General features: G+C 46.0%; 1 protein-coding gene across 1 annotated transcript in view; it reads right to left on the reverse strand.

Moving 5' to 3' along the window:
- The window catches only part of LOC138283052 (uromodulin-like), a 140,312-nt gene that overhangs the window by 5,290 nt on the left and 116,861 nt on the right, over positions 1-18,161 (reverse strand). The window contains exon 13 of the mRNA XM_069221193.1: positions 13,272-13,338. Coding sequence (XP_069077294.1) covers positions 13,272-13,338 — 67 coding nt within the window. The remainder of the gene's footprint in view (positions 1-13,271; positions 13,339-18,161) is intronic.

Raw genomic sequence — 18,161 nt, forward strand, 5'->3', positions numbered from 1 at the left:
TGAAATACGCGACGGGTGCAGTAGCACCCGTCGCACCTTCCCACTCCGCCGGCTCGATTACGAGCCGGCTTCATGGTGGGTAGGTCGTTTTCCCCTGGGCTGGCGGGCGGCCTTTTGGAGGCCGCCCGCCAGCCCAGGGGAAAACTCAAAATACCCGCCGCGGTCTTCCGACCGCGGTACGGTATTTTGGCGGCTCCCACCGGGCGCGCGGTGACCGCGCCCGGCGGGAGTCAGAATGACCCCCAAAGTGTGCCCACATATCCAATCAGGGCCATGGGTCTGTGTGTTGGCCCACTGTAGTACAAAGTGCCTGGGACATGGCCCAGGTGAGAGGTCTGGCTGGCTTCAGGCTGTAATACCCTGGCCCTGGGCTCTCTACCCTGGCCCTCCATGTCACATGGAACTCGGGAGAGAATTCTGCAGTCCCAGGATGTCTTCCCCTGCCTTCCCAGGTTAAGAAGCTCTGACTGGGCACCAGATCTGAGCTCTTGCAGGCTCTGGCAGGCCTTTGGATGGAGGTTCCCAGCCTCTGTGTGTCTCTGAAAGTGATTGGAATGGGGTCTCAAAGGCTTAGGGAGACCTCCCCTGCCTGCTCAGTATAAGGCTGGGCCAGGGTCAGGGCTGTGGCTGGCCCAGTAGACGGAAGCCACCTACCCTGGGGTTTTCCTTTTGGCCCACTGTCTCATAAAGTGTCCTGGAAGGGGGCCTGTAGGTTCCTGGGCCCCAGGTTAGTGATCTAGCTGGCCCAGGAGTATAAGCCCAGCCCTGGGCTCCATTAACTAGATCACAATGTCCAAAAAGTTACTGGGACGGGGTCCTGCATACCTGTTGACTTCAACGCTACATGTCTGGGTTAGGACACTCTTGCTTTGCCCTGGGGCAGAGCTGCAGTCTACCAAAGGGTAGAAACCCTGGCCTTAGGCTCCATTCTCTGGCCTTCTCTGCCACTTAGAGCAAACAGCTCCTGTGTTTTGTTGAGGGAAAAACACACTGATCAAGCCTGGATCAGACCTCTGATGGACCCCTACCCTGGTCACCCCTTCTAGGCCTACCATATCACAGACAGTTTAGGACTGAGTCCTGCTGTCCCAGGTTTGCTTGGGAGTTAAAGCTCCAATCGGGCCTGGGTCAGATCTCAGTGAGGTCTTCCCTCAGCGCCATGCCCTAGGCCCCGCCCTGGCTTTCATTAGTTAGGTGAACTTATAGTACCATTTTATTTCATTTATGTGATCAGCCATTTGTGGGGTTGGTCTTCTATACAAAGTGACCTCAGTTTCGTTTTATATTAATTCAACTGGAGTCCTCTTCAGCTGTAATCTAGCTGGTAATAAACTTGCTGCTCCCTTTACATTCATTTAGGGCGTGTTTATCCCTCTGGCAATTAACCTACTTTGGTGTACCTAAGCTGTACATGTTTTCATTCACCATTCACATACATATGCATTATCTTTATATGTGTAGCTTCCTTTTGTGACCAAGAGCCAGTTAGCCCCTAATGGTCTGTATTAACCATTTATGAGGTGCTAGTCTGTCACAGAGACATTTGCTTGGTTCTGCGCTTATTGTAAAAAGCATTCTGTCTTGGGTGCTTATGGTACTTATGGACATTCTGGACTTGCCTGGGGTGGTAAAGGTAGGCTTCATTTTTTGGTTATTTTTGTTTTTACATGAAAGGGTTAATTCCCCTCCATATGTATCTATTATTCTGGGTTAGGTGATTTCTATCAGCTGTCAATTGTTTAGGAGATTATATTGGTCCCATTCCATTTGCCTGCCTTCTGATAAGAGATGTTTTCTTGCTTAGAGATAAGTGCGGGCATCAAAAGGGTTTTGGTCTCCATTTAATTGTGCATGTTCACTCCTGGGATTGTTGGTGTATTAGTCACTGGTGATGGCAGTATGGTTTGGGTCCATGAATGAGGTATGCATCACTATTGGTGTTTGTGTGCTTCTGTTCTCACTATCTTCAGCACCTTGGGGGTGTTTTTGCCTTTTCCGTATGTCTATGAGCAATACAAGGAGTTTTTCCTGTTTGAGTGGGTTATTGGAGCACAAATCTTGTCATATGTTATTCCTTTTGAACCGTTGTACAAGGTTCTTTTTAATTGTTGTACCATGAAGAAGGTGGCTCCCACCGAACCGCAGGTCAGCACTAAACCCTGGACTGCAAGGCACCGGACATTGGACGACAAAACTATGAAATGTACCAGGTTGAACTATAGTAAACTTTGGTTTCTTCTGTAAATCAATCATTTGGCATGAACAAAGAGAATATGTGCCATAAGTAATAAGTGAGACTTATTGGGCCTCATAGTGGTATTGCACAGATGTAGCAATGGATATACAATTTGCAGTCAGATGCTGCATAGGTGGATATACCTACTGACATCATAAATAATTGTCCAATGTCAGGAGTTGACTGTTAGGGATTTTAATGCTGTTGATTGAAGTTTGAGTAGCAAGACAGAATGGATGGCATGTTTGGGGTGAATAAGTGGATATTTGGTGGTTGAATGTGCTTGTGTGAAACACCCGGGAAGCTGAATTGACAAATATCTAATTTTGGATTGTATTATTTTAGTTAATTGAGGTTTTTGGATAGTGTGTATATTTTATCAGTAACATTTGAACACAATGTATGGTAAGAATCAATGTGAATGATGCAATAAACTTAAAAAAAAAAAAAATTGTCTAACATTTGGCTCCAATCCTTTTTTGAGAATATATATCTATTTCGGCTATATATATTTGTTTTCTATAGACTGGAGCTGTTATGTATTTTTTCCTGGAGGTTGCTCCCTATATTTAGCACTGTGTTTGAGGTTAAGCACAGCCAGGGATCCAAGATGTTGGATACATTTTCTTGAATTTCACCTTCTGTACTGCCAGTCAGTTTGCATGAATTACAAGAAAGGCAGGCAGCCTTCCTTTCTGATCATTAGAGACAAGGTACTCTGGTACATCAGATCATTCTCCCCAGGTGCTGCAACGTCCAAAGCCTGCCTGCCCTGGCTCCCAAGGTCCCGGGTCCATGACTGCCTTCCAACCCTTTCCCTAGAGCCTGCCTTCCTGGAGAGCAGACAGGGATGTGAAGCTCACATTCCCCATGCATGGCCCCCTGCTCAAGGATGGTTTAGCCATCATTCTACTCTGATAGATTAGGCACATATCTATTTAGGGACGGACTGCCTGACTACTCTCAGCTATTGTTTCAAGGAAAGAGCTTCCAACCTGCCTGGATTTTCCAATACAATGGTCCGCCTTTTGTGGAGGCCATCAAGCACAGCAAAGACCAAGCAGCCTGGAAGCGTGAGTCTTCTTAGTGATCTGGCTAGATTGGATGGGGTCAGATGATGCATGTCCTAGATGCCACAATGGTCCAGGCCACCCACACCTATATATAGCACTTATTCATCTACCACATTTCAACAGCAGTTCAGAACAACTGTTCCACAGGGAGACCCAGCCACAGAGTCCAGCACCCATGTGTCTCACTCAAGCTGCACATCAGCCCACATCTCCATTCCATTGTTGTGGAGCAGGCTTCCTGCGTGATTGTCCTGTCTCCCCAGCTTACTGGAGGGGATCAAGGGCTGCTGCAGTAGTCTTCAGAGGGGTGTTAAGATTGGTCTGGGATGGGCACCAGCTGCAGGTCCCATGCATCAAGTTTAGCTACTGGTTCATCCTGGTAGCAGCACATCACATTGGTAGGTTGTAATTCTATGGTCTAAACAGGGGTAGGTAAAGTGTCTATCCCGATGAGTAGGTATATGGACAAGAATCATATGATTAGTATTTAATTTGAATAGAGAGTGGGAATGAGGGTTTTGATTGGAAGAGCGACAGAAATGAGCTTCAGACTCAGTTTATAAGGGGTTGATATATTGCAAGGAAGCCTAATGATCAGCTCTCAGGTAGTGAAATACACGATGCATATGCATTCCTGTATTCTCAAGGTACGTGCTCTTTTGTGTGGATTCCAGGTAAAGATCAATGAACGGTGACTGGATGTTATGGAATATGTCTAAGTTATCCTACCATTTAAATATGAGATGCTCATAGGAGACTATCTCACACGTTTCTTGTAAACATTCATCATTTGTGGTTAAGTGCAGTGCTCTCCAGTGCCTTAATATACATATCTTGTGGGTAGTCATAGCTGGGTCTTATATGTGATGTTTGTGTCCCATCAATGGGAGTGAGTCTACTGTATCATGAAACAAGACCATTTCAATTTCAGAGATAAATTGTCTCTTAATGTGTGCCTAGTTTGAGACCGGAGGCAGCCTATATCTGGGCAACAGTGGAGGATGTGTACTTTATCACATCCTGATTGGTAGCTGTAGGAAAGTAGCCCTTTTCTAGACTGTTACCCCCACTTTTTGCCTGTTTGTCAGTGTTTTTTACTGTTTGTCAGTGTGTTTGACTGTGTTCACTGGGATCCTGCTAACCAGGACCCCAGTGATTATGCTCTTACTCCCCTAAAACTCTGTATTTCACTCCACATTTTGCATACTGGTGCCCCCTTATAAGTGCCTAGTTTATGGTACTAAGGGACCCAGAGCATTGGTGTTCCAGGGGATCCCGATGGGCTGCAGCATATATTTTGACACTAATAGGGAGCTCATGCAATATTTTTGCAGGACTGCCACTGCAGCCTGCATGAAAATGTGCAAGCACCCTCTCACTGCCATTTTACACTGCACCAGGTCACTTATAAGTCACCCCTACGGCAGGCCTTCCAGTCCAAAGGGCAGGTTGCAAAGTAAATGTATGTGAGGGCACTCCTGCACTAGCAGAGGTGCCCCCACAAACTCCAGGCCCATTTTCTCAGACTTTGTGAGTGCGAGGACGCAATTTTATAAATGTTATGGACATAGGGCAATACCTATGCCCAGCTACATAATGGTAACTCTGAAAATGGTCATGTTTGGTATCCTAAGAGGACCCCCAGTATTGCCATAAGAGCCTTCTGAGGTTTTAAAGGCAGCCCCAGCTACTGTCTCCTCACAGACAGGTTTCTGCCTTCTTGTTGCTTGAACTGAGCAAACCCAGGAAGGCAGAACAAAGGATTTCCTTTGGGAGAGAGATGTTACATTTTCTCCCTTTGGAAATAGGTGTTACAGGCTTGGGAGAGGTGGCCTCCCCAATCCACTGGTAATGCTTCGAAGGGCGCATTTAGTGCCCTCCTTGCATAAACCAGTCTACACCGGTTCCCCCAGCCCCTGCTCTGGTACGAGACTGGATAAAGGAAAGGGGAGTGACCACTCCCCTGTCCATTACGTCCCCAGGGGTGGTACTCAGAGCTCCTCCAGAGGGTCCCTGGGTTTTTCCATGTTGGAAACAAGGTTGGCAGGGAACTCTGGGAACATACGAGTGGCCAGGCCAGGCAGATGAAGTCAGAGACCCCTCCTGATAGGTGGTCACTCAGCTAGGTGACCAATCCCCCTTTCAGGGATATTTAGGGTCTCTCTCCTGGGTGTTTCCTCAGATTCAGATTACAAACCTCCAACAGGAATCCTCTCCATCTTCCACTTCAACTGCTCACTAAAGAAACTGCAACTGGACCCTCCAGGAACTCTACAATACTGCAACATAGAAGCAAGACACCTTCTGCAACACTGTATCTTCAGCTCCTGCCAGCAACTGGAACTGTTTCCCAGTTGTGCATCCTCTGAGGACAGCCCATCTTCAGCCTGCACCAGAAGAGCGAAGAAATCTCCCTTGGGATGAAGGAGTCACTCCCCTACTTCTGCAAGCCCCATCGGCATCAATGACCGGTGGCGTGGATCCACTCTCCTGCCGAGCTGCATGGATCTTGCAACACAGGTAGTGGACTGAAGTGGTCCCGATGGTCCTCTCATCCAGCTGTCCAATTTTGGTGGAGGTAAGAGCTATCCACACAGAACCGTAGCCCGGCGCACCGCATGTTTTGCAGCTGCCAAGGCTTCTTGGCATCCTTTCACAGAGTTCTTCCTGCAACTTGAAGCTCTGGGCCCACAGCACTCTATCCTGTGAGGCACAGCTTCCTGAGTGATTCTCCAGTGGGAGCCTTTGCTGCAGTGTTGCGTGGGCCTCTTCTGCAGCTTCTTTGTCCCCATGCTGTGGAACTCCTGTGTGCGCTGCCTGGCCTTCTGTGGCCTCTCTTAGTTGGTGAGAGCCCCCTTGAACTCCCCCTCCTGGATAGAGTCCACCTGGTCCTTCCTGGTCCAGGGCAGTGCCATTTTCCGCTAACTGCGAGCTATGCAGGTGCCAAGGCTTGTTAGTGGACTCCCGTGACACAAACCACACTGCAATATTCCATCTGGCGTGGGACATCATTTGCACCAACCAGGAACCCGGATCTGTATTCTTGGGTGCAATCCTAACTGTACTTCTTCACCAGTGGGTCCTCTTTTGCACCTTCATCCGGGTTAGCAGGGGCTCCTGTTCTTCCTGGACTTGGTGCCCTTCTTCCACAGGTCTTCAGGTCTAGGAATCCACTGTTGGTATCTTGCAGTCTCTTCTGGTTCTTATTTAATCCTGTTTTCTCATTTCTGTGTGTTCTTTACAAATGTTCCTGTACTTTACTCCTATTTTCCTGGTGTCTGGGGCTGGGTCATAATACTTACCTTTGGGGTTTTCTAGTACTTCCAGCTCCCCTCTACACACTACACTTGCCTAGGTGGGAAACCGACATTCACATTCCACTTTCTTAGTATATGGTCTGTGTTCCCTCAGGCCCATTTCTAAATATTGTGATTTTCAGTAATGGCACTGTTTGCTAACTAATTTTGTGCCTATTTCTGCATTCTAGTGTATATATTAAGTGTATTACCTACCTGCTAAGGGGGTATAGTATCTATGGTATTTTTGGTATTTCTGTCACCAAAATAAAGTACCTTTATTTTTGTAACACTGAGTATTTTCTTTCATGTGTGCGAGTACTGTGTGACTACAGTGGTATTACATGAGCTTTCCATGCTCATCCACAGCTACCTCTAGAGAGCCTGGCTTCTAGATACTAACTACACTACACTAATAAGGGATAACTGGAACTGGTATAAGCTGTAAGTGCTATAGGTACCCACCACACACCAGGCCAGCCTCCAACAGTAGCACCGTCAGCAATTTGAATGGAGTAGGAGGCCTGCTGTCATTAGCTTCTGGGGTGTCCCTTACCATTCTTGAAGTGACTTACAGAAGCACAATTTCATTCTGGATTCTTGCAACTGCATATCTAAGTTTCCTATGATGTTCTATGATGTTCTCTCAGTCAACCTCCATGTAGTTAGGGTGAGTGAAGTTTGTATTATAGCTGTTGAACTATCACCTAAGAGAACCCTGACATTACCCCCATGTACAGACCCCAGTGTCTAAAGTATTGGTGAATAAGGGAATCAAGTATTTCTCTTGGCTGCGCTCCTAATACGTTGAGACAATATTCTAGGATTTGAGTTGCCCTTCATTTACCAACTGATTAAATGTAAGTATGTCTGCTCTTTGCCATGTTGCCAAATGGATGGGTAGACCTCCGTTTGAAATGCTTGCATTGGCCTTTATCAGTGCTTCTTATGTTATGTAGTATATTATGTGGAGTTCATTTGTGCCTGTTTGCCTAAGAAGGTATTCTGGTGCTTTAAAGGTTTTTGAGTCAAGCCTAGGTGGCCTTACTCAAGGAGCTAAGCTTTAAGAGCAATGTATGAGAAGTCACAGATGCCCATATTTCTATTTTTTTACACAAACCTCGCGTCAAAAAGTTTACAGCCGGCTTACGCCATTCCAAGATGCCAGCAGGGTGTCATATTTATGAAATTGCGCAAGCTGGCGGTAAAGCCTGGCTAGCGTCGAGAATAACAACGCTATCTGGGTGGGGGTGGCGGTAGGGAAGAGCAACGTTGTGCCTCAAGAAATGGCGCTAGCCTGTTTAGAGGCAAAAACAATGCCTCTGACTAGACTAGCTTCATTTCCTGACACCCAAATCCCACAGAAATTACTCCTGTCTCCTGTCTTAGACAAGACAGGAGTCAGGCTCACCACCCCAATGAGCATGGCCAGTGGGCCCAGTTCCATGCAGGGGTGCCCAAGAAAGGCCTCCCAGGGAATAAAGAAAATAAATAAAAAATACATACCGGGACTTACCAGGGATGAGTCCCCCATCCTGTGGGGTCCCTCTGGTGTGGGTGGGGGTGTCCCTATGGCTTGGCATGGGCACCTGTGAGCCCATTCCATGTTGTTTCACCATGGAAATGGGTCCACAGGTCTTCTAATGCCTGCCTTGACCCTGGGGTGAAAGAATGGCGCTAGGCAAGCTTAGCACCATTATTTAAGGCTGCCTCCCCCTCATGTGTGATTTTAGCACAGGGGAGAAATATGGAGCTAAGGCCATGGAGTTGTTTTTTTAACAGGAACGTCTACCTTGCATCTCATTGATGCAAGGTAGGTTCCCTCATCCAAAAAATTACGTTAACTCCAAAATTTTGGTGCTAGAACGGTCTAGCGGCAAAGTATAGATTTGCACTGAACGAGCATAAACGAGCATAAAAAATGATGCTAATTCAGTGCAAACAGTGTATAAGTATGCCGCAGAGTCCTGACTGGCTTTGGACTGTGTAGCATGTATGCTACTCAGAGCCCTGGTGAGCGGAGGTGCTTGGTGGGTTGGTGGATCTGCACATGGGTATTCAGGTAGGCTGCTTCTGTGTTTTGTAGTGCTTTGTACACATGGTAAAGGAGCACAAACTGTGCTTACGTATGTATAGGAAGCTAGTGTAGTTCCCTTAGGTGTGATGTGACACTAGGCCAGTGTGGGAGGTGAAGATAAATTTGACTGCTGCATTCTGGGTGGTCTGAAGCCTTTTGTAAGTTGGTTGGTGATTTGCCCATAGAAGGTGTACCCATAGTCTAATTTGATTGTGATGACTGCTTAGGTGTCAGATTTTCCTGGTGTCGCTGGGTAACCCCTTACATATCTTTTTCTTGCCTGTGTTAAGTTTGAGGCAGTTGGACTTCAGCGAGCCGTTCACTTCGGCCATGAGTTGAAGTTATTTATGGTGCTAGATTTTTCGTCCAAGAAAGACAATATTAGTTATGTGTCGTTGGCTTAGGTGAGTAGGTTGATGTCTGTACAAAAAAAGAAATCTGCCAGAGGTGCCATGTAGATACTGAAGAGTATCAAGCTGAGTGAAGAACCCTGCAGGAGTCTTGTGACATTGTCTGATTAGGATGGGATGGGAGAGTATGTTGAAGACTGCAGAGAGGTTGAGTAGGCTGAAGGTTGTGGTTTCTCCTCTGTCAAGGATCCTAAAAATGTAATCTGCTGCTCTGATGTGTGCTATCTCTGTACTGTGATTTGGTCTTAACGCAAATTGTGTGGGGTTGAGGACGTGGTTGGTTGGCGAGGAGGTTGGTGGGGAACCTGTTGATTGTTTTTTGGGGATTTTGGCTGGATATGGCAGGAGGGAGATCAGTTGATGGATAGTGAGTTTGGCTGGATCTGTTGAGAGCTTCTTCAGGCAGGCAATGACGGATGCAAGCTTCCAATATTCTGGGAAAGTGTTGATGTAGGAATTGAGGAAGGGGATGAGGGCTTAGCAGATGGGATAGAACACTTGTCGAAAGCATGGTGTGGGTGAGGGTCAGATAGGGTCCCAGAGTGGATGAGTTTTATGATTGTTGTGGTTTCCTCTGTGGTGACATGGTTCCATGATGTCAGGGTGTTGCCTTTGTCTGATACCGGAAGACTTATTCCAAGGTTGATAGGGTCCAATTGTGAGCCTAAGTTAGTGTAGATGGCTGTGATTTTGTAGCAGAATGAGTCTGAAAGTTTGTTGCACAGTTTTTCATTTGTGATGTTGCTGATGGTTGTTGCTGCTGTGATGAAGTGCTTGATGATAGCAAAAATGTATTTGCTGCTGTTGGAGCTGTTGTGAATGGTTTCAGCGCGGGCCTTCCTGTTGTTTTGCAGAATTTGCTGGCCTCTGGGCTGATTCAAATAAGTCCTTGTCCGATTCTTATCCGCTCACTTTCCATCTCCTTTCTAGTTGCCTGCAGTGCCATTTATTTCTTCTGAGTTCATTCTTTTACCAGCTGGGGTGCATCGCATTCTTGCTACTTGGCTTGTTTTCTGAGACCATAGGCAGTGCTCCAGTTGTTAAAGTGTTGCTAGATACGTGGCCTGTGTGCTCGGGTGGGCTTTTGTGGAGGGCGGAAGCCCAATCCACCTCAGATATGTTGTTCTAGTGTTGGCAGCCAGGTCCTGTTGTGGTGGTGCTTCTGTGGTAAGGAATGTTGAATGAGAACCTGACAATAGTGTAGTTGGTCCACATGACGGAAGTAGGAGTGTTGAGAGTGATAAAGTTGAAAGGGATAAAAACAGGGACCACAATGCATCCACCGGCACAGATATAATGTAATATAATGTAATGTGGATTTGTAGAGTGCAAACCTGTCACCCATGAGGGTATCAAGGCATTGAGTAGGTACAGGCCATGTAAGCAGGGTCAGGTGAAGAGCCAGGTTTTCCATTTCTTGTGGAACTCCCTAAGAGACATGGCGGTCCTAATGTGCTGGAGTGGTCGTTCCAGGATTTAGCTGCCAATTAGCCGAAAGCCATGGCTCCTGTCTTACTTCAATGGATCTGGATTAAGCACAAGTGAGGCTGAGGGGAGGTTCCTATTGGGTTGCTGGCAATATAGTCAGTGGTTGAGGTAGGTGGGACCCAGTTTGTACAGTGTCTTGTAGGCAAGTGTGAGTATCTTACACTGGCAGCATTTGTGTGACTTGGGAGCCAAGGAAGTTGAAGAATGATATGCTTGTGGAGAGGAAGGTTGAGTACTAGTTTGGTAGAAGTGTTTTGGATGGTTTGCAGCTTGTGCAGCAGGTATATGGTGGAGCTGTAGTAGTAGCAAGTGTTGTTGTAGTCCAGTCGGCTTGTGAGGTGGGCCTAGGTGGGGGTTTTTCTGGTGTCGAGAGGGAGCCATTTGATGGTTTTTCTGAGCATGCAGAGTACATGATCTCAGGCAGAGGTGAAGGCATTGATCTGATATCTTATGGTTAGGTTGGTGTCCAAGTTGATGTCCAGGTTTCTGACCTGATTGAAGGATATGGGGGTGGGGTCTAGGTCTGTGGGCCACAGGTGGAGCTCTAGAGTGAGCTCTTGCTGCCGAACATCATAACTTCCATCTTGTCAGAGTTGAGTCTAAGGTAGTTATCTTCCAACCAGGTTGGCCATGTTGGCCATGTACATTTTAATCATGTCTATGTCTTCTAAGAGGGATAGGATGAGTTGGGTATCATCGGAGTAAGAAATGATGTTGAGTCTGTGGTCCATATGATGCTTGCTAGAGGAGTCATGTATACATTGAAGAGAGCAGGGCTGAGTGAGGAGCCTTATGGGACACTGCAGGTGAGGTCTGTGGCCTATCCACGTGAGAGCTGGTCCTTTGATTCTGATTTCATGGAGTCTGGAGATGAGTGTTTGGTGGGAAACTGTGTTAAAGGCGGTGGAAAGGTCCAGGAGAATGAGTACTGATTGTGAGCTGTCCAGGTGTTTGTAGTGTTTAAGGTAGTGGGAGAACTGATAGTTGATTGCCTTTTCTATGACTTTGGCTGGTAGGAAAAGCAGGGAGATGGGTTTGTAGCTGCTGAGAATTTCAGGGTCCAAGGATCATTTCTTGAGAAGTGTGGTGACTTTGGCATGTTTCTAGGCATCCAGGAAAGTGGCTTTAGTGATAGAGGTGTTGATAAAGGTTTTGAGTGCCATGCTGATTGTGGGTCTGCCTAAGTTGAAGAAGTGGTGGGAGCATGGGTCCATGGGGCCCCCATTGTGTGGATTACATTGTGGCTGCTGTGTCTTTATTGGTCAGTGGGGTCAACTCCATGAGTGGTGGGGGTCAGAAGTTAGAGAGGAATGGTAGGGTGTAGTTGATGTTTGATGTTTCAAGTCCATCCACCTAATTTCAGAAATATCCCTTTTCTGATAGCATTAATTTTACTTTCATCCTGAAATTGGCCAAGTTGTCATCCCTGGACCACCATCACACTATGGCCACATGCATTTCTTTGAGAATGATCTCTAGTGAGACTTCTAATCCTGCAGATGTGACTATGGAGTTGTTGTTTTGACCCCTGGCACCCCACGATTTCAGTGAAAGGAAGCTATCATGAGGTCTTTCCTGAGGCCATCATAGTGTTATATCTTTGGGGGGATAATATGGTGCCCACTGCATAGTCCTGCTTCCAAGTTACACTCTTGTCCTGAGAGACACTGGCCTTCTAGTAGTCCCAGTGGGGCCCTTACTTCTCTCAGGAGGAGGGTAGTGTATATGTACCCCAGATCACATTACATGGTCTATTCCATGTCTTTATTCCTTAAGGTCTTTAAGTCCAGGGTAGGTTGGGCCATAAGTGGCACCCAGGTTACTGTATGATTTTGCAGGAGGTAGGGCAAGGTCCTTGAGGGTGGAAGCAGGGAGACCCCATGGCACACATTGATGAGTGATCTGGTAGGGCCTAAGTGGAGTGGGTATTAAGGGATGGGGGATGCCAGTCTGATCCCCTAACTGTGATGGTACTACCTGTCACACAGGAGATGAACCAGGTGTCAGGTAAGTAGATGGGACCCCATGATATATGCTACGGTTCTGTAGTTGTTGAATGGATGGAAAGGTTGCCAGAGGCACAGGGACCTCAGTGCTGTAGCTCTGGCATCAGTAATCTATTTGAAGTGCCTCAATGTATGCTGTGTGAACTCTCTTATTCAGCATACAAGCATCAAAGGTAGGTCACAAATTTCCAAACAGGAAGGCGTGCCAAGGAGCGCAGGGGACTGGCACTTACAGTTTTCAGGCCTCCGTGGTACAACAATATGATAAATCAATAATTTCCCATGTTCCCCCTTGGTTTCTGACTCTATTCTGTCCAGAGGGGGAGTGTTTTGCACACTAAGTGAAAGTGATACTGGTGGCAGAGCTCCCATGGGTTGTCAGGACTCTACTCAGAAGTGGGTATCTTCCTCTGTTTTCTAACTACCCCTCTTACACAACAGTAGCTGTCCATGTTCACATTGCTATAGTACACATGCATTGCATAACTCTTTGTCCCACAACCACTTACACATAACAAGAAACACCTCCAAAAACATTAACCTACAAACTTTCAGCATTATACTGGAGAGTAGATAATTGCAGAACAGGGTATTTTATGATGGGCTTCTTATGTAGCTTACACTGATTACAAAAAAGAATACCTCACAGCAATCCACAAGATAATATGGAAGTAATGGTTTATACCTGAAATCCCAATCGGAGCCATTTCAATAGTTACAGTGTTCTTAGCAGAACGGGATGAAGATGAACACTAAAAGGGAATAAAAAAGTTGAGGATAATTAAGTTTTCACTTCACATCTAGAACCTCCATCACATGTGTAATTCTCTTTCACCCAGAACACCAAACACCCCAATCATGCCACCCCTTGTTTCTGCATCAAATCACATTTTGTATTGATTTTATACCACACACCTCCCTCACCATGTCCCAGTACACCCCTCACATCTGGCATTCCTCTCAACACTAAACTTCAAATCAGGAATACAAACTAGTCCAATTGTTCTACCATGTCAAGCACGAAAATTACCCTTTGCACCCTCTGTATCCAACAGGTTCTCAGTTTTGGAACCAGCTCACATACATGCCCCTTCTACAAGGGGCACATAATGGGATGCAGATACTACTTCTTTCTTAAAAGCGGACAGTTGGATAAACTTCTGAGTGGTTACAGGTGGAGAAAAAACTGCAAGTGCAATGAAGTGACAAGTTGACATAACTGTACCCTGCTGGTGGTCCCTACTATATTGAGGGATACTTCCTTAGTGCTGTTCCTGAAGTCTGCCAATAAAAGCTTCAACAGAAACTCTGAGACTTAAAAAGTGTTTGGATGTCTAGAGCTTCATTGGAACCGTGTGCAAAGGTATTTGATTTTGAGAGGACCTCCTTAAAAATGACTAAGTTCAAAAGGTAGAAAGCTTGACCAGAAAAAGGTGTGAAAAGTATCCAGACAATAGGGTAACTGAGGCATCTGCTAAATTTGGATACCTCCCACTATAAGCTTTGCCTGTCAAAACCAAAGGCCTCTGAGAGACCCAATGGGTGTCTACACTTGAGGGGGACTAGCCCTCAGTATTGTCCTGCTGGTTTCTTTTGAATTCCATTTAGGAGAATAAGTCAGAAGATAAACTGTTCAACCCACTTGCCATATCTGACTCATGCTCCATCGTTGTTGGCCTGATGACAATCAATCAGGATTTATAAAGCGCAGCTAATAACCCAATAGGGCATCCAGGAACTATATGGGCAAGTGAAAGGGAGACAGAGCTTAGTCTTCTTGATGGTTGGTGGAAGTTCAGGCAGTGGTTAATGTGCACAGGTCCTTGGTTGTGTAGAGCCTTGTGTGTATGGGTCAGCAGCTTAAATTTGCATCTCTTCTGTATAGGGAGCCAGCGGAGTTGCCTGATGTGGGGTGTGATGTCGGTTTGTAATGGAGGCCAAGTAAGAGTCTGGCTGCAGCATTCTGTATGGTCTGAAGTCTCTGTATGAGGTGCTCGATAATTCCTAAATAGAGGGCATTGTCGTAGTCCAATTGTCTGGTGATGGGTCTTGTGTCTCATGTAAAGGGGTAGACACTACAAGGAAGCAGGTAGAGGAGATAGTGTTGATCTGTGATGTCATGGTGAGCTTGTTGTCAATGATGATTCTGAGGTTCTGGTGTGGTTGCACGGAGTGGATGTGGATCCTAGGTCTGATGGCCACCAGGAGTTATGTGATTTGTTGTTGCTGTTGCCCAAGATCAGTACTTCCATTTTGTCTTTGTTCAGCTACAGATGGTTGCTCTTCATCCAATCAGCAGTGCCTGTAATGCATCTGTGGAAGCTGGTTCCTGTGGGGAGGGGTCGTCTGTGAGTGAGACGATGAGTTGGGTGTCATCTGCGCAGGACATTATGTTGAGACCGTGGGAAATAATAGTGTTGGCCACTGGGGTCATATATGCGTTGAAGAGTGTGGGGCTGAGGGATGAGCCCCGGGGGCCCCCGCAGGTGATCTCCTTGGGTTCGGTGATGGAAGGTACATCTTCTGGGTTCTTCTGGTAAGGAAGGAGGTGATTCTTCTGAGTGCGTCCCCTTGGATGGTGACGTGTTGGAGTCTTTTGATCAGCATGTGGTGAGATACGGTGTTGAAGGCTGCTGAGAGGTTGAGGAGGATCAAAGCTGCTGTTTGTCCTCCATTAAGGAGGGTTCCGGATGCAGTCTGTGGCAGCGATCAGGGCAGTTTTGGTGCTGTGATTGCTGCGGAAGCCGGATTGGGAGGCATCAAGGAGCTGGTTCTGCTCCAGGTTTGTCATGAGTTGCTTATTGATTATGTTTTCCAGTACTGTCACTGGGAATGGCAGCAGAGAGATTGGCATGTTGTTTTTGAATATGCTTGGGTTGGCGGAGGGATTTTTGAGTAGTGGTCGGACTTTAGCATGTTTCCAGGTGTCAGGAAATGTTGCGGTGTTGAACAGGGTGGTGAGTTTCTGGCCGATCGTTTGGTTTCCAAGATTGAAGATGTAGTGTGGGCATGGGTCTGTGGGAACTCCAGAGTGGATGGATTTCATGGTGGACCTGGATTGGAGAGGATGTTCCAGGTGGTCAGTATATGGTTCATGTCGATTACAGTGATGGCGTATCTGTCAAGGAAGTCCGTTTGTGTGGGTTGGGGTTCAAAGTTTCTGTATATGGTTACGATCTTGTGGTGGAAGAAGTGGGAAAGGTTGTCACATAGCTCCATTGAGGGTGTGATGAGGTTTTTGCTGGCAGCTGGGTTGGACAATTCCTCAACAATGTTGAAAAGTTAATTAGTGTTGTTGGTGCTGGTTTTCGATGCATGTGGCAAGTGCTCTCTTCTTTCCTGCCCTCAGCAGGAGGTAGTACAGACTGAGGGAGGTCTTGGTCAACTGCAAGCATTGACTTCTGATTAGTGCTACTCGCTCATTACCCACACCAGGTACTACCTTGGATGGTTTTCTGCAGTGGGTGGTGGGTGATTAGTAAGGAGATTGGATTAGCAATATTTATCCCACCCCTTTCCACTAGATTTGCAGCCTTTGCAGACTTTGCCTAAGGTAATCTGAGGTAATTTTCTGTTGAGAAGGTAATCTCTGTTGAGAAGGTCCTGAGTATATCAGAGGGGATGCCAGTTACCTCAACACCTTAACAGGCACTGATAGAAAGTGGGAAAGAGGTAGGGGGCTACATTTAAGGAACAGTGCCCTGGCCTTTCAACTCGATTGCAAAGCCCGGGCCCCAATATCATGAGGACAGATGGCGAAGGAGTCCCCAAGATAATGGAGGATCTTTGTAACCGAGTCGTGGCATCTTTGATGAGTGCACTGAGTCCAATTTTGGCCCACCCAGAGAAAATAGACAAGGTACTGAGAAAGTACTGCCTAATCTGAACCTTGCTCTTGCGATGCATCCACCTACTGCAGTGCCTTCTGCCAACCCTAAATGGCTCTCTTGTTACCTAGCCCATTGCCTGCATCAGCGGAGCCTACCACTTTATCTAATGGTTCATTGGATGAAGTAAGGGGGTCAGAAGTGTGTTCATGGAGAGCGAAATCAGATCCCAAGCTAGAACGAAGGGGTGGAATAATGCTGCGGAGCAAGCCAATCAGCAAGGTAATGGGCCTTCTGATTCCCTGAACATAGGCCGAAGAACTTCCAGGAGCTTTTCTCAATGGAGATTTCTATACTACAACTTCCCCCACAGGCCACTCCATTTGTTCTGGTTCTTAAAAGTGTCCATCTTCTGAGACCACATACACATGAGAACTATGATCAACTACTAAATAAGGTGGTGCACTGGATAAACCGCAGGCTGTGGGGCCCAGGGCAATTCCATAGTCAGATTAATTTTGTACTTAGAGTCTTATGGGTAAGAAACCTCCCAAAACCTGATAGCAATGATTGTATAATTATTAACTTTAAGAATAGAGTGGTTATCAAAGCTAGTCTGATAAGGCTCAACTACAATTTGTCAGGTCCATATTAATTAAGGCACTCCCTCTGAGCATTTTCCTACAGACCAATTTGAAAAATAACCCCACTGTCCACCAATCTCCCTCATCCTGTGACTGTCATTAATAGGTTTAGGCCTATTATGCAACTACACCAGATAGACTGACTTTCAAATCAGGCCATTGCCCTCAGTCAGTCAAGTCCCACAAACATTGACCATTGGAAGAATAGCCACTGACTCATTACACCAAACAAATCTAATTCTATTGAGAGAGGCATCCTTAGGAATATCCTTGAGAATGGTGTAGACAAAGCCATACGGCTAGCATCATGGAACGTGGCAGGTCTAGTGCACAATCTGTAAATCCAGATTGGCTAAATCTAATTGAACATTATGCATTATGCAGTAGTTTGCTTGTAGAAAATGTTGTTGACCGACACTGTGTCTATTATGGTTTTGTTATCTACATTACATCAGCCACAACAGGTTCCCTGGGCACATCCAAGGGAAAGCTAATTGCGCTTGGTTTCCTGGGTCAGGTTCTATGGACAAGCTTGAACTCTCCCCACTATCAACAAATGTTAATAAACTACCTAACGAAGTACATGCTATTGATAAATGTTTACAACAATGTTTTTGATTCAAGCAATATTTTTATGGCAAAAATATTGCAAGAGGATATTGAACGTAACATGAGCAAGCATAAAGGGCAGTTACATGACTGTGTGGATGGGGGATTTCAGGTCAAAGCATTGACATTGGCTGAGTCTTGTGGGCTGGTGGGTGATGATGGGGTTCCCATCACACATTTTATTTATAACCCATTTGGAGCTGAACTTAATTTGGTACTTATGAAATATAATTCAATATTTGCCTTTGATTCCCTGACCATTGCCTCATTATATTCTACTTTAGGAAAATTAAGAGATTGGGCAGCTGAATGTATCCTATCATATTCTCCCTTTAGTGATCATAGCCTCATAGCCAAATAAATTTGATGTGCTTTCTTTGCGAAGAGACAGTTGAAGGTCAATCCTTTACCACTGACCTATATGAACAATAAAGCAGTGATTATGAGTTGGACAAACGTTGACGTGCTCTGTTATATCTGCTTTAACTGGTTCAT

This window comes from Pleurodeles waltl, chromosome 2_2 (assembly GCF_031143425.1).
Source record: "Pleurodeles waltl isolate 20211129_DDA chromosome 2_2, aPleWal1.hap1.20221129, whole genome shotgun sequence".
Classification (NCBI taxonomy): Eukaryota; Metazoa; Chordata; class Amphibia; order Caudata; family Salamandridae; genus Pleurodeles; species Pleurodeles waltl.